The sequence below is a fragment of the Phaseolus vulgaris genome, chromosome 7 (genome assembly GCF_051622355.1).
Source record: "Phaseolus vulgaris cultivar YP4 chromosome 7, ASM5162235v1, whole genome shotgun sequence".
Lineage (NCBI taxonomy): Eukaryota > Viridiplantae > Streptophyta > Magnoliopsida > Fabales > Fabaceae > Phaseolus > Phaseolus vulgaris.
The window spans coordinates 58,881,855-58,898,763 of record NC_143504.1 but is presented as its reverse complement, the minus strand read 5'-3'; the positions used below and the strand labels follow the sequence as shown (position 1 = coordinate 58,898,763).

The following is a 16,909-nucleotide window of genomic DNA, read 5'->3' as shown; positions in this document are numbered from 1 at the left end:
TATCTAGAAATTAAATATGTATTTAAACTTAACTATATGTCATAGTCTTTGTGAACTTTTTTAATTTTATAAATTAAAGTAACAGATAAAAATCGTTATTTATATCACTTTTAGGTAACTTTTTTTCTCGTATTAACATGTGACCTAAAGTGAAAAGTGATATACTGAATATCGTATTAAGCTACAAATAAAAATTTAGAGGTCATGTAAACAAACTTTTATAAATTAATTTATATATAAACTAATTTTCACTTATAAAAGATATTTTATTTTTTTGTTTGATTTTTCTTTTCTAGAAATGCTTATTGAGAATTTTGTTTAACAGAATTGAGTCAAATTTTACTAAATAATTTGAGAGTGATTGTTACATAAATAAACATGCATAGCTAAAAATTGTGTAACAGAATGCACTCATGCATCAGCTTCATTAATGATGTGAACCATTTTGGTTTTAAGAAAAAGTTGTTGTATGATGTTTGGAAAACACTGTTACTGTTCTTTTGTTATGCACATTATTAAGTTGAAGAACAGCATTTTAATTAGTGTCCTTTTTGAAAGAAGCCATTTTAGTTAGCACTAAAGTTAGAAAAGAAAATACATTTTTTTCCTTTCAGCTAATTGATTAATTACAAACACAAATTCTGAGAGCAGTATGTGTAGGCCTACTTAATATATGCAACATCAAAAACTAAGCTAAGAAACTGCCATTTTTTTCCTTCTCTCTTTATCTCCCAAAAAAAACAATAAAAGAATATTTTGTTGTACTTATAATACAATTCATCAAATATTCTGCATTAGTGTCTTTGTGTGTTTCAATGCCTAATGATGAAAGCAAAGCATTGCTTTCTTCACCCTTGTGTGCTTCCAAATATGCAATCCTTCTCTCTTTTCTTGTCACAAGCAAGAATTATAGAGCAAGAGATGCATCATTGTCAATGCTATCTTTGTGCTAAACTTCAGCAAGAGATACAACAGTTTTGGCTTCACCTTCTCTTTGCTAACTGAAATGTCCTCTTCAAGAAAAGATTTGCAGATCTGTCATTTCTATGGCACAACACCCTCAATATTGTGTTTGGATCTGATCTATTCCACCTTCCTGTGGTAGGTGGCATAGGCAATTTGTGTCCATTTCCCATGACTCCAATCCCACTTGTTTCACATGTAGCAATGCTGAAATCGTCCATCAGTTGTTCGGTGTATTGCCCCATCAGTGCAATGACACCTTTCACAACTGCAGCCTCTTTCTCCACCAAGTTTTCTGCTATTAGTCCCTCCCCACTAGTGCAGAAAACCCTGTTCAAGCTCTCAAAGTCGTCTTGGATCATCACATGTTCAGACCTGTTGAACACCCTTGAGCTTCCACCTGCAAGCAAAACCATGAGGAATGCATCAAAGGAGGCCTTCATCACTTCTCTCATTGCAAGTGCTTGAGCTCTGTCTGTCACAAGTGTAGTCATCAATGTGATGTTTTGCTTGAGAATCCTCAATGCTGGCTGAATGCGTGAATTGGCTACATCACCAAGATAGAGGCCACCATAGAAGGCTGAATTAGAATCTAGGAATATGAGGCGATATGCTGCAACTTCTGAGACATGTTGACATGCTGCTGGGATGGAGGAATTGATTATTTCAAAATAGGGACCACTGTGTTTGCGGTTTGGGGAAGGGATCACACCAGGAGTATGAGAGAGTGATTTCTCAATGACATTGATGTGAGAGAGGAGGTAGTGTAAGGTATTGAGACGAACATAGAGGCGTTGTGTGCCACGGCTGGTTGATGGTCTAGGATGATGACCTTCACTTATGTGATCTATATCTGAGGAATTAGCACCACAAGGACTAGCTTTCCTCCACAACTTGATGAACTTTGAGTCTCTGTTGCATCTTGTCAAAGGGGGAAGTGAAGGAATATAGCTCTGCTTTGTACCTGAAACATATTGGATTGCTCACCATTTTGCATAGGTAAATTGCAATTTTTGCATCAACATAGTGATTATTAATCAAAAGTTAAAAATGCATTAAATTTATAGTAAAGTTCTTATTGATGCTTGTGTTTGTGCTATCTTAACTATTTTGATTGGTTAGGCCTATAAGTGATAAGTATCGCAGTCTTGCAAGAATTGTTTACTTCCATGTGCAAATAAACAATCCCAGTTGCACCAAGTAAAATAGAAATCTCCAGTTTAATAGTTTTCATGTGTATTATTTATTCTCTAGAGAGAACGACTTTGATTGTTTTTGCATTGGCACAATACTTACCACATGGTTCACTTAAAAGTTTGGTATTGGGTTATGTTCAAGGTGACTTCAACTGTTTTCTCTTATTCTGATGTTTTAACCTTTTGGTTTGTATGAGGATGGTTAAATGATGTGTTAGGCCGTTTGTTGGTTTCTTTGGTGAGTTTTGGGTGTTTGCAAGTATTTTGTTTTTAGTAGAGGTAGGGTGAGACTAAGTGTTTTTTTTTCCGGTTTGTATAAGGGTTGAATCACCTGTGAAGTGGTTCACATTTATTTATTCTTTTTTGTTGATAAAAAAAACAATACTTACCACATGTTGTGACAAACATCATGTAGTCCTGGAATAGGCTTTCTAATCCATCTGCAAGTTCTTGAACTATATCTTCTGTTATTCCTATTGGAATTTTAAAGAATTGTTCCACAGCTGTCTTAGCACATTTCAACAGTTCTACGACTGATGGTGCATGGGGCTCTGATTTGGATTTTGGATTCCATGTCTGCAGTGAAAGAGAGAGGAAATTAAAAATTCATTCTCAGTTCTACTATAAATAACAAATGTTCTTAATTGTATCCTTCCTTTTAATCTTTGATGGAAAGAAACCCAAAACTTACTTCAGTTTCTTTTGCTCTTTGCAAACAATCTCTTGCACTGCTCAACGCTTCATTTATCCATTTTCTCAGGAGGTTCAATATGATTGAATCAACTTCATACGGAACCATCTCTCTCATAACTGTTTTAGCATTATCCTCACCACAGTCCTCAACCACCAGTTGGAGCAGAACCTTTTCTACCTTCTCAGCCCTTTGCAACACCTCCACGGTCTCACGAGTCAGAGAGGTCACATCACCTAAATATTGTCTCAGCACATGCCCGTAGCAGCTATGCAACATCATTCCTGCAACTGCTCCTGCTGCTGGGTGCCATTTTTGTAGCATTGGAGTAAAATTCTCTCTTTCTTTCATTGCCAAATCTTCAATCTCCTGAGCTAGATGAAGTAGAATATCACCGAACTCTCCCTTTATTTCCATTTCAATAGCCTTGGCATTCACCTCCTCAATTACCTGCATTCATAAAAATGACTAAATGTACACACCCATGCACTATAATCTAACATACCAAGGTGTAATGAGAAGATAAGTTTAGAAACAAACCTTTTCAAATGAACTTTTTATGGTAGATCTAATGTAATAGTCAACCCTATCCCCAGATGAGTCCACTATGGTTATATCTCCTTTCTTTCCCCCTCCCACATCATCAGATAATGTGAGATCTTCACCTAGAATCTGTGAGACTAACAACACCACAGGAAGAACATTTTCTAATTGGCAAATATTTCCTCTCTGGAAATACTCATGATAATTAACCAATCTCTTCTCAGCCCAGCCCAAGATTGAACTCAACACTGATGTCAATAACTTCACATAGAATGATTCCTTTTCCCTTTTAGCATCAACGGCTACCTCAGACAACATGGCATGTGTGGCACAGAGAAGGTCAGGTTCTATCTGCCCAGTTACCACATACTGTTGAAACAACACCCAAGTGAAGCACACATTGTGAACAGCCCTAGTGATTCCCAAGATGGACCATGTCTTCTTCATCAACTCAAGGAGCTCATCAACCTCATCAAGGACTAATGTGTCATCCCTATTGTCAAAAATGGCTTGAAGAAGAGAAGTGTACAAGTGAATGTTGAAAGGGAATCCATCAGCCCAGTGACAAATATCAGTGGGGGTACCATTGGAACTTCTCCATGCCAAGGAAACTACTGAGTTGGAAAGGGTTCTCAAAGTGTCAGAGTTCTTACCAGTGTCTATAGGTTTTGACTCACCACTTCGAATGACGTCCCTAAGGCGCAGGGCAAAGGTGGTGGCCTTTTCTATAGGGATTGATGGGTGTAGGAGAAGTCCTGCTTCAAGGACTCTGAGCTGTCTCTTTTGCCACATGTGATACTCAATGGAATCACTAAATTCAGAGGGTTTTAGGTGCCTCAGAAGTTCCAAGGGAAGAATGATAGTTTCTGCTCTTCTTCCTGCCTGCAATGTTGCAACATTTTGAGAAAGTTAGACCAAACCAGTGCTCTAAATATGTTTATGGTTATAGTTAGTAATAATCTATCCAACAAAAAAGTTCAATGTATCAAAAGTTTTTTTTTTTTCATACTCTACTCATTATTATAAGCTATGTCTTCATTTTGTTCCTCACTAAACCTCAGGATCTGAATGAAAAATTTCAAGCAGATAAACTTGAGAGCAAGTTTGAAACTAAGAGTAACTTTTAGTTAGCCTGTTCTGTTTCAAATTATTGGTTGTTATTATCAATTCAATGAAATGAAATGAAATCACCCTAATTAAGTCCAAAATGTGCAAAATGGAAGCAACAAAACCAATGTAGCTAGACATGTAATCCTTTTCCTTTTTTTTTCTTTTTGTTTGAGGATAATAACAAATGAGAAAAGTTTTGTTAAGAACATTGTAAATGACTAACATTTAACAAACACTTATAATAATATAATAATATTTTAAATTAAAAAAGAAAATAAAAATAAATAAAATATTAATTTATTGAAGTGTGAATTACATGTTTTTACGATTTTTCAACATATCAACATCCATAACAAATTAACTTGAATGTCTAAACACTATACATTCTCAATATATTTTTAAAAGTAATTCGGCTTCACAAGTCTAGTTCATTTTTTTATATGAACTATGCCATTCTGACCAATAATTTGTTTGATTGTCACACACACAGACAAACATATAGATATAAATATAACCTTGTCCTCTTTTCTAACAAAATTGCATGTGTTAGTAATACATCAAATGTAAAATTACCCTCTTTTGAGATGTTCTACACCCTGTATATTGCATGTTAATAATGAACCCGAAAATATACAATATAACCAAAACAAAATATGGTCACAAAATTACAACAAATCACAGAAATCATAATAATGAAGTTGAATCAAAAGGTAAGCAAAAAGCATGTCCAAAAAGAGAAAACAAGTTAATTCATATATCTAACCTTCTTCTTTCTTCTCACCTTTCAAAGTCACCATATAATAATTTCAACACAAAACATAAAAGCACAACCAAAACGATTTCAAATAATAATTACTAAACTAGCAACATATTACGTGCACGCATGCAATCATGCATATGCTTTGTAATGTAATGCATCTGAATTGTTAATTTAGTTTTCAAAAACATCACAATATTAAGGGAGGTTTGCTGTCATAGAAATAAAATTATTTTTAAAGGTGGTGTGATAAATCACTCTAAAGTTTTTTCTTTTAGCTCAACTAAAAACTTGGCTGTGTCTTAATCCATTGGTATATATTCTTTCGATCTGGTTGTTATTTTTGTGTGTTGTTGGTTTTGATCTGGATTTACCCTTTCTTTGGTGTTTGCTTTAGATTTTTCGGTTTAAGTAGCTTTTCGTGATGTTCTGAAATTAGTTGTTAGTTTCTTTATGTGTTTTGGTTTTTTCGACATGTCTGTCGAAGTGTTTTGTATAAAAGTTGGAATTGATCCCTATTTATCGATTTTTTCTGCTGATAAAAAAACCTATGCATATGCTTATTACATACTTGGCCAACAAGGGTCCTGCTCATGGTTTTCCTTAACCGATTATCGTTGTGCTCAGTCACTTTCATCTGTTGCCTCATGATCTCTGCAGAAGTCATCGGCCGCCGCGGCCTAAACGGTGGCGTGGTGTTATGAAAAGGGCTGCCTCCCCCTTTCGGCGACGACGACCCGCCACTGCCACCAGACACCATTCTCCTTGATGGTGACCTCTTCAACATCTTCAACCCCAGGGCCCGCTTCACCTTGCTCGTCGGCGACATCACCACATTCGGTGACTTCGCCTCGTTTTCCTGGTTATTCAGGTAAAAGGAGTGCACTTGCCGGCTCCCAAATCCCGGCGAGGACCGGCAAGCGGTGAAAAAGATTTCATAAGCACATTCCCTGATATCATCTTGGCTCAGTCTTTCGAGTTTTTCCAACGGTGAGATCAGATTGTTCTCACCGTCGTAAAGAATCGGAAGACTGTTGTGACATCGGTGATGAGAATAACTGGAATCTTTCCGATGTTGTGTAGCAAAAGGCAAAGGGCCTGAATATGATTCTCGGCGGGTTTGCAGACCCATGAGGAGAAGATGGGAGGTGGGTCGCAAACCTAACGGTGAATGGTGGCGGCGACCAGAAGAATGACTATATATATATTTGTTCTGTCAAAAATGGGTGGAGATAAGGAATTGGTTTTATTTGTGTTAAATGAGGTGATGAGAGAGAGAGTGCATGAATATTAATGCTATGGTGTTGGTTTCGGTTACGTTGATGACAACACTTTTGTGCATGGATGGTGCATGGGAGAGAGAGAAAGAGATGAGTGATTCTGGTTTTGCCCACGTTGTCATCTGCGAAGAATACGAGAAACAAACGAAAGGTTGTCTACTACCCAAAATAGAAAAAGACTCATGCATGCATGCATTTTTCTCGGAAGCATTCTCTTTTTTCACTTTTTTCTGCAATGTTTTGTTGCCACATGCAAGTGTTGATTAGCATAACTAAATTACAGGGTGGTTTTTACCAATTTTTTATTTTTGAAAACAACTTACGGACAACTCTATTTCTTTATCTAAAATTTTAGTTTTTATATAAAACGACCAAAATATATTTTCTTCATATTATCAATCAAGAATCACAGGTTGTTAAAGTATCGTTCATGTTCTGTGTTCTTCTGTCTATAAGTGCTGTCACATGACCCATCACCTTCTGGTTTTTGTTCAGAGAGATGTAGTTAGTTAGTTTTGAGATAATAGGTGGACTTTCAATTTGATTTTGTTTAATGTTTAACAGATTCATCATGTTACCCTGTCATTGTGATGAATAATGGATATACATGGTTCTTCTTTTTACTATATTTTACATAAGTAAAATTATTTTCGAATGGGATTGGATATAGAAAATTATTGAGACTACTACACTCTTTTCTATGTCAGTAGTATATATAACACTTCATTTTCTCTTCAAACAAGTTCATTTCCTTCCGTCTACTCGTTTTACCTCTCGGTGTTATCGTAACCAATACTCGGACGACGGTACTCGCAGAAAACATTATTAACGCTGAAATCAATTTTAATATTCAACACTCGATTATGATTACGTACTTGATTCTTGAAATATGTGTTATTTATATTATTTTAGTGGACATTTCTTATTGAGCCAAATTAGAAAACTTGGATCATGTTTAGAAATACATTACCTATCTCTTAATCATTAATTAATTTCACTAATTCTGCTTTAACGTAACTGGATTAACCCACTTATATGCCTTAAAAATTATTTTTTTATTATATTTTATTATTTTAACTTAAAATACAATATAAGTTATTACATTATTAAAACCGTGTATATTTTATTTTAAGGGCCTCCAACTATCCTTTTTCATCATATGATCATATATACATATAAATATAATTAGTCTTTTTTAAAATAAATTACTTGACACTATAATTAAAATTATCAATTCAACATTAATTACAAACTAAATATTGTAGCATAGAGATGGATCACAACAATAATAAAGAATCATAATATTAGTATACAAGTTTTTATAACTGATGTCATAATATTTAAGAAAATAATAAATGTTATGATAATCTTTTCATATATATATATATATAATATCCTTTGAGTTTGACCTTTTTCTTTAATCTTTCTCATGAATTTTTGGGAGAGACATATCAATATCTTGTTCAATCAACTTAATCGACCAATTATTAATTACTGTTTATGATGGAGAATTTCTATTTCAACATACTAAATATCTTCAATGAATGTTTCATTGGTGAACGATGACAAACAAATTTTGTGGGCTCTTTGGAGGTGGTATCTCACACCTTGATATGTTATAATAATTTGTCCTTTTAACATAAATTTGAAATTCTAAGTTAATATTTTCCTTCACATAGTGAAGTTATCTTAATTACAATTAGATTGTGATAAGTATGTCATAAGCCACAACTTATACTCCAACCAAATTAAGGAACCTTCATGTATAATTAGTAGATTTGGTGGATTAAATAAGTATTATTTATATACGAAAATAGATGATGAAAAACCTAGAGTACAAAATAGTGGGTTGTCATTCAATTTTGCTAGTTCTAAAGATAAAAGTCTCACTATAACATCCATGATTTATTTCAAATAGAAAATAGATTATGTGATATTTAGAGTGTCAATGTTATGTGGATGTGTGAATGAATGCTTTAGGATTTACTTTGTTGGATCTAAAGGTGTGTTATAAGGATAAATATTTTATTATAGCATATCACAAATATTTTATATATGTAATGACAAATTGTCTGTGGTCTTTGATAAGAACAAATTTCTTAAGTAAAAGTGTGAAAATTTAAGAAAAAAAGTTGAGGTTGTTTGCATTTGAGTATGTTAAAGTGGATATGTTGGAAATTTTTTTGAAATAAGTGAGTGATGTGATAATTATAAGAGTATTTTAAATTAGTTTTAACGGTGTAAATTGTAAGATTACAAATTTATCTTTATATATAAAAAAATGGATAAATAATTATTAATTTTGTGCATATTTTAGTTAATTTTTTTTTATCAGCAATAAAAAATCAATAAATCAGAAACACTTCAGGGTGGTCCAACCCTTTTACAAACACACATACAATTTAACTCCTAACTCGACATCCAAAACCGCCGGTCAAAAGACCAACCAAACCAAACACTAACTAGCTTTACCGAATCAGCCCGCCAAAGGATCCAGAACCCAACAGGGATAGGAAAAATAAATTTCGCGGGACTTTGCAGCAATCCAAGACCACACCTTTACTTGTGCTGAGGCATATTTTAGTTAATTAAAATAATTTAAAGTTTCATTTATAAATAAAAGAAAAAATAAGGTCAAATTCAAAAAAATAATTAAATATAATTTTAATTTTAAGTATAATTTTATTATTTATCATTTTATTAATTTAAATTAATTTTGTTACTTAAATTAATTTATTTAAATAATTTTAATATTATTTCTGATTCTTTAAATTATGTTATATATATATATATTTATTTATTTTATATACAGTGGCATGTGCATAGCAGTGGTTGGTCGATGCATAGAAGACAACCTCGTGAAGAATCAAATGAAGAAAAGGAAGGCTAGGATGATAACTTCACATGTGTGACATGGTTTTCCCTTTCTCACTCTATCCTTTCTCTTCATTCTTGAGATGATCCTCCAACCCCTCCACTTTTTTTCCATTAACCCCCTCACCCGCATGTAACTCTTGAAGCAAACGGGAGTGACATCCATACATCATTCGGCGACAACAGTGCTACCCCCTAAAGCAAACACACGGTTAATTATTGGATGTTTCTTCCTACACCTTCATAGCTTCTTCAGGCATCGTCATAAATTTTATAATTCCAAAAATACCCTTATTGCAGAAAGTTAAAATGTTTGAAGGTTTGGTTATGAAGGTGTTTTTTTTAATCTATAATGTAAATTTATATTCCAAATTATATAATTCAAAACGTGGTTTTTAAAAAAAGACATCATGGATTACTTAAATCGAAAGTCAATTTATGTTAAATCCTAAAGTCTTTCCTAAATGTGGAACATACCTGTATAAAACTCACATCCGAGTTACATAATTTAAAAATCTTTTTTAAATTCAAAATGTATTTAAGAAAAAGACCACGGTGAAATCATTGACAAACCTGTGCAAAAATCAACAATTTTCACCAATGCAGTATCACTATACCGCAAACAGCCTAAAGAACCACCAAAAAAAACCTTGAAAGAGCACAAATGGGGTGATGGGGTGCTTGGGGTTGCCGCAGGGAAAAAGAAGAAAAGAAGGAAGCAGGTGAAATGTGTAGGACTTAGGGATTTTTTAATTTTTTTACTGAAGAGCCAAAACGTATTTTCACATAAAGAATGGGGTGCCAAAAAACGTATGTTGGTGCAGAAAGAAGCAACCTTAATTACTTTAGCCAATATGAAACATTAGTTAACGTTGTTCGATATAATATAGTCAAATTCCTCGGCTTCAATGTGCTCTTTTCATTAGGGTGCTCTACAATGGGATGTTTTAAGACTTGTTTTGGTTTATCCAAGAAAACAAAGCGTCCAAAGAGAATCTACAGAGTTATAGCTGAAGACCAAGTAAACCCGAAACCCCTTCTTGAAGATTTTCATTGGATCATGTGTCTTCCATGTTTTGTGATCTTATTTCGTGTCATTCAAGAATAATGAAGCTTATATTCCAGTTTGTTTATCAATTTAAGCAATTGGGATTCCCTTTCATCTTGCAGAAATATGGATTTCATGAAACTCTAACTCTAAACTCTTCTCTCACTGTGAATCATGCCATCACAGAGAATCCATTGTCCCATTTAATGAGTATATGGTAATAAATTAATTGTTTTTGAGTTTTGACAGAGATGGGGAAAAGTGTAATGAGCATACTAGTGGCAAAAATAGGAAGAAAGTAAGGTTTAACTTGAATGTAAAGATATATCGGCCAAACCTCACTGAATATCAAAATTTTGGATAATGAGAGATAAAAAAGTGGCACACTTACGGTGAAGCAGAAGGGTCTGCAGCTTTGACAGTGACATATCCTTCTAATTATAGATATTACAACTACAAAGAAGACTGTGATCACAAGGATGATATAACATATGATGAGTCTGACACAATGACAACAAGAACAACAATGAATTTGATGATGATGGTAGTGAAGGGAATAAAGAGTTTGAAGCATGTGTTAGAACACAAGACAGAAAGAGTTGCTTAAGCTGTATTCCTTGGTGGCAGAAGAAAGAATAAAGAGTCAGTTGCCACTTGCTCCCACTGAAGCTTACTTGAAATCATATTTATGTGGACAAAACAGAAACAAGTGCATGTCTTCTGTAATGTGCCCTGTAGAGAAGCTGACTCAGTGGAAAGCAATCAAAGCAAAAGTTACATTAGGTAATAAGCAAAGGAGAAAGGACATCGAGTGACTAATTTATGATTTATTCATTAAGAAATATTTTATTGATATAATAAGTTTCCATCTAGTCTGTTCTTAGAATTATTTATAAATAGATATAGTTTACCTATGTATCGGTTTTGTTAACACAAGGGTTTCGATTTAGTCCCCTCATATTTTTTTTTGTATTTTTTTTAATAATATTTTTTTCATGTGATGACAAATGATTGTTGTTACTTAATGTGTCCACCTAGCTCAGATGTCAAGTTGCACAATAATGTCTAACATAAAAGTTTTTACAAAGAAAAAAAAGGAGGAAGGACGTTGTTCCACCAGAGCCAAAGAAAACTATACCCTTAGCCTCAGAAACAAGCTTCGATTTCTCACCCTTCAGTTTATTCCTTCAACAAGTTGGTAAGAGCCAATTGGGATGACTGAGTAGTGTTTGTATGTCTAATTCTTATCCTGTGTTTTGCTGTCAATAGTTATGTATAAATAAAATGGAGAAGGTTCTGTCTATGTTTATGTATTCATGTTGGACCTAACATAAAAGAAAGTAAATCTAATAAAAGATCAATTAATTTTTCAGTTTTACAAAAAATTTAAGACTTGATCTTCCCCATGATAACTTCCGATTGATAAAATTCAACTTCCATAGAAGATATATTGTCAAAGTCAAACACGTGTAAGAGTTGATTCACATAAATAGAACTGAATATAAGCTATTCTAATTTCTACAGCCAAATCATGAAAATTTGTTCCATACATTGAGGAACAAAAACAAAAAACAGAAGGAAATACTTAATAAAGGTGCCTCCTCTTCAACTAAAAAATGGTGATTAAAGAAATTTAGTGCAGAGCTATCACCACTGCCCAAATCACATTTCTATCATGTGTACTTGATCTACATCCGAGAACTCACCCCAAAGTCCATCTATGAAATCATCTCAAAACCCAGTGAAGGTGAAGTGGATACACTAGGTAGAAATGTGAAGCTGCTTGTGTAGGTTTATTGGACTGTTGGTCCCACCTTAAAACACAGATCAAACATGCTCAGTTGTCAAGTTTTGGTCAAAGTAAGGGCTGGCAAGCCACAGTAATGCCCCCTGATCCAGCAGAGTTTGAGACAATTATCAAGATGGTTTCTACATTATTGTACAGATGCAAGAATCCGAATCCTCATCTTCTGAATCACTGACATCACTGCATACAGAATGGGAGACCAAATGGGAAAGAATTCTTGTATTATCTAAATAAATGATCCACATAAGTCTGATTGTCATACTCAGTTACATTTTGTTAAATTGTAGTTGTTTTGCATGTGCATTGAACTTTTATCCCAAATAGAGAGAAAATATGGAAACATCTTTACTTTTTTTCTTCTTACTGTTTTCCTCCTTTGCCTTTCTTTTGGTGAAATTAAACTAGGGAGTTTAAAGAAAGTTTTAGTACACTTTAACACATCCTTAACTCCACCAGCACAGGAACCACTCCTACAAATCTAAATGAGTTTCAGCAGATCAAGAAAACAGACAATATGAGACAAGTATAATTTTTCTAAAATGGAGAACAGTTGCTCACTTCCAGCAATATGGCTTCTATATGATATAATTCTGTTCGCATGTAGCAATACAAATCCTTAAAACTATCTATTTCCAATATTAATTTTTTCTATTTTTCACAGGGTTTCTATGTCACAAGCTCTATCCCTGCAATTTATATTTTCTGTAGGTGTCACTATAAGTTTACCCTCGTCAACAGATGCAGTCATGTTTGTAACCTATCCTATATAAATAGGAACATAATAACAAATGATATGGATACAAGACTTATACTTCAATATTAATTTTGTCTTTTCTTTCTTATTCTGGTCTTTATTGACTTTTATTTTACATTATGTCTCTTTAATTAAACCTAGAATAAGTGTGCTGCTTGTATATATTCAGACTCTTTGCTTTGCTTTGATCTAAGTAAGGAAAAGAAAATAGAAGAAATATTCCTTCTCATATCCTTTGATTTATCTCAGTTCTTTATTTATAATACTTAAGATAAGTGTTCCCCCCTAAAATTGTTTCTTGAGTCTCACTAAGAAAATACAATAACCAATAAATCCCCCGTCAATACAGCATAGGCTATTCTTAAGAATCCTTTTCAACTTCTTCATGAGTGAGAGAAAAATGAAATTCCACCTAAGAACTCACATAAATCTGTATTTCTCTTCATTTTTTCCAGTCTGTGTAAAAAATAAAACACCTTCATCACCAAAACTAGCCTGCATGTTTGCTACTTTTTCTCCCTCTTTTTAGCCCATCATTTCCATTCCTATCTGGAACAAAAGGTTTCTAAATTAACCTAATTATTGGCAGCAACTTACATTGACAGTTTCCATGTAGTACAATTAAAAGCATCGCCAATTATCAAAGATTAAAAATTTAGCAAACTGGAGTTTAGGTCCTTGAAAGATTGTGCACCCATTGATTTATCCGTCCAAAGATCATCTATATCAGTTAACAACAATGTTTTTGCACGCGTTAATGCTCAGGTGATAAACAAGATTAAAAGGCCCCTGCATGTATTTCTATTGGTAAGATCAAACACTTGTAGGGATCAGGAATGTGATAAGACGGGCTATGGCATATCAAATTCCATGCAAATCCTAAAAGCTGTGGGTTTAATTAAAACTCAAACATCACTTAGCTTGTATTTTACAAGTCTGCACACAAAGTTGTAAGTCTAAGAAAATAAATCCTTCATAGTTTAAACTATAATTTAATGTTCTTTAATCCTTTTCACTTTGCTATATCTGCTATGTAAGTGGTACATTTTTCCAGTACTGTCATGAGATAAGAGACTTGTAAGTCAATAGGAGAGGGTAGCCCTAAAGGGAGGACAAAATATAATGCACTTTAATGAATAATAGTTAGTCAATGAGGGTGACACAGAGTGAAACAACTGAAGTGCCCTCCAAATTTCAATCCTCTTGGGTATATGTCAAACAAAACACTACCTAAAAGTACCATTTACAGATTCTCACAAACATACTTATAAAATAAACTGCCCCACAGTAAGTCCTAAGAAAACTCAGCAGCAGAAAGTAGGAGGATTTCAAATTTATTACGTTAAATCAGACTAAGATCTGATGTCAAATGTACACATGCCAACCTATAAGAGAGTAACCAATAGTTCTAAAGATCCAAAGACAACATAAACACATGAATCAAGTTGAAATTGATTTTTCTTCTTTTAACAAAAAAAGCAGTAAAGATCAAGAGTCAAGACTAAAAATTGTTTTCTATAAAACAAGGTAAACCCAATAATTAAGTTGAAATTGACTTGTTCTTTTCGTTTATGGTGATAGAAGACAAAACAAAAAGATCTCAAGTTCCAAATTCATATCTTGAAAGTTTCAGCCGTGACAGAAGGTCCAAAAGTCCAACACCAAAACAGCGAAATGAGAAGAAAAAGGGGACCAGAAATGTCTAAATTAGAGGAATGTACTGGTTCAAAGAACCTCTAACGAAGCAACAAAACCAAGCAGCCATTAATTATCACCACTACACAAATATTCTGCTAGTATTATAAACATAAAATATAATCAGTTTCACATTTCTACTCCAACTTGACCTTCTGACAGAGACTTCCAAGTTTAATTACCTTATGCTGATCCAAATACTCCTAAAATAATCATCATAATGAATGAAGTAATATAATCATCATAAACTCCTCCGTACGACCAAATCAAGAGTAATGAACAAGAAAATGACAGACACCAAGTTTCCACAGCTACCCTAAACAACGATAATTTAGCAAAAACTCACCAAATGCCCCAAATTTAGAAAAACAGAAAAAAACCCATGTTAACAACTTCTTTCCTCTTCTCACAGCAACACAAAACTGAACCAGTCAATTAGTGCGCAATAAATGTTCCAGTTATGAACAATAGAACATCCAAATCATAAAATTGGAAACAGGTTACTACAAGAAAACAAATCTAGCACAACATAACAATTCCTGAATTCAGAGCAAGCAACCTAAATTCACCAAGATTTATCGAATTGATAAAAAAAAATGTACCTGGGCTCATATTCCAACACCTCAGCAAGTTTGTTTCCATTCCTATCATTCCATTGCACTTTCCGGCGAGTCTTGTCACTGTTTCTGGACATGCCACCTCTCCGAGGAGGCAACAAAGAATTGGAATCACTCTCATCATCTCCGTTGACATGATCTTCAACCTTTTCACTCCCCAAAGTAGAAGCCACCACCACAGGTTTGTGTTTATCCATGATGCAACCATTAACATCCTTGGAATCCATATCCACCAACAACCACACACACAACACAAACAAAAAAGCAAAATTTCAACCCAGAAAAAATTTAGAACAATGTGAAGACTTGGAAGAGACCCATTTGACTAAAAAATATGTTCCAACATCGAAATCTGAAAAAGATAAAAACTTTGAATTGCAGGAACAAGTCTAAGAGAGGTCAACGCGTTCTCCACAAGGGGGATGCAGAGAGATCAATGGAAAAAACAGAGAAGAGTAAGAGTGAATTGTTAGAAGAGAATCTGAGTGTCAGGAATAAATATTTATTTCTCGAGAAATTGAGGGGAAAAAATTCTCGTTGCAAAGTACAACCCATCATCGGATTTATTTTTATATATTTATTTATAAAATGGGAGAAAAATTCCAACACGTAAGAACTAGAGAAAATAATAAAAATTAAAGAAATTGTCAAGTAATAATAGCTTCTTCTTTCTCCGGATCTATGTAAGCACACAAGGACACTTCTTTATCAAAAATATATATAATTTCTAAAATATAGAATACGAATATATTATATAATTATAAATTATATAAATTAATAATAAAAATTTATATGTATTAAATATGTTTTTAGTTTTTTTGAAAAAAAATGTTTTTCTGTTTATTAATGATTCAAAAAGAATTTGTTTTTTTTATAATCCTAATAAAAATTTATATAATAAATTTAAGTTTTTAAAAAATTAATATATTTTTTATTTTTAAAATTGTGTTAGACTCGTACTATAATTGTTAAGTCCAATAAATATTTTTTAAATTTAATATTTCAACGATATATGTCTTACGATTATCGGTATCTGATACGTGTGTCCGACACGAACACATTACTTAAGAAAAGTGTTCGATTTTCATAGCTTTCAATTTTTTCACAAACAAAACCTATTTTCCAGAAAAATTGCAAAAACCAAACCCTTTACTAAATATTTATACAAAGTGATTTTTTTTATGAATTCTAAAGATATATAAAATTAATAATTTTAAACTTATTATTATTAAAAAAAGTATAGTATTTAAAATGTTTTTTGTTTAATCTTTATTAAAGTAACTGATTAAAAAGAGTCTTTTTGAACCTATATTCTTTGTTATGTAGAGTTTAGTTTTTTTATTTCATCTTGTAATACTCGTCTCAATAAATGTAGTAGAATCATTTTGTAATTTGTGTCTAGTTAAGTTGGTCATTACTAATTAGCTTTTTTCTATGTTTTAAGATAATATATTTTTTGCACTTTGATTTGTTTCATGTAATATTTGTGTCACTAAATATAATGTTATTATTTATGTACAATGAAGAAGCTTTATGACTAGAGAATTGAATACCAAGTTTATTTTAATTTTTTA

At 33.0% G+C, this 16,909-nt stretch overlaps 2 protein-coding genes across 3 annotated transcripts; both read right to left on the bottom strand.

Annotated features, from left to right (window-relative positions):
• Positions 1-570: 570 nt before the first annotated feature.
• LOC137827477 (protein unc-13 homolog) lies at positions 571-6,572 on the bottom strand. Its single transcript, XM_068633637.2, has 5 exons — positions 5,832-6,572; positions 3,391-4,275; positions 2,851-3,300; positions 2,549-2,735; positions 571-1,927 (listed from the first exon to the last, which is right to left on the bottom strand). The coding sequence occupies exons 1-5, from the start codon at positions 6,390-6,392 to the stop codon at positions 984-986; spliced, it is 3,027 nt and encodes a 1,008-aa protein (XP_068489738.1). The 5' UTR covers positions 6,393-6,572; the 3' UTR covers positions 571-983.
• A 4,175-nt stretch (positions 6,573-10,747) lies between these two features.
• Positions 10,748-16,026, bottom strand: LOC137827484 (uncharacterized). 2 transcript variants are annotated; one of them, XM_068633643.2, is made up of 2 exons: positions 15,321-15,798; positions 10,748-11,194 (listed from the first exon to the last, which is right to left on the bottom strand). In XM_068633643.2, the coding sequence occupies exons 1-2, from the start codon at positions 15,560-15,562 to the stop codon at positions 11,149-11,151; spliced, it is 288 nt and encodes a 95-aa protein (XP_068489744.1). In that variant the 5' UTR covers positions 15,563-15,798; the 3' UTR covers positions 10,748-11,148. The 2 variants fall into 2 exon arrangements, with proteins under 2 accessions (XP_068489744.1, XP_068489743.1); XM_068633642.2 differs by lacking the exon at positions 10,748-11,194 and adding an exon at positions 11,882-12,449 and having other exon boundaries at positions 15,321-16,026.
• Between the last annotated feature and the right edge of the window lie 883 nt (positions 16,027-16,909).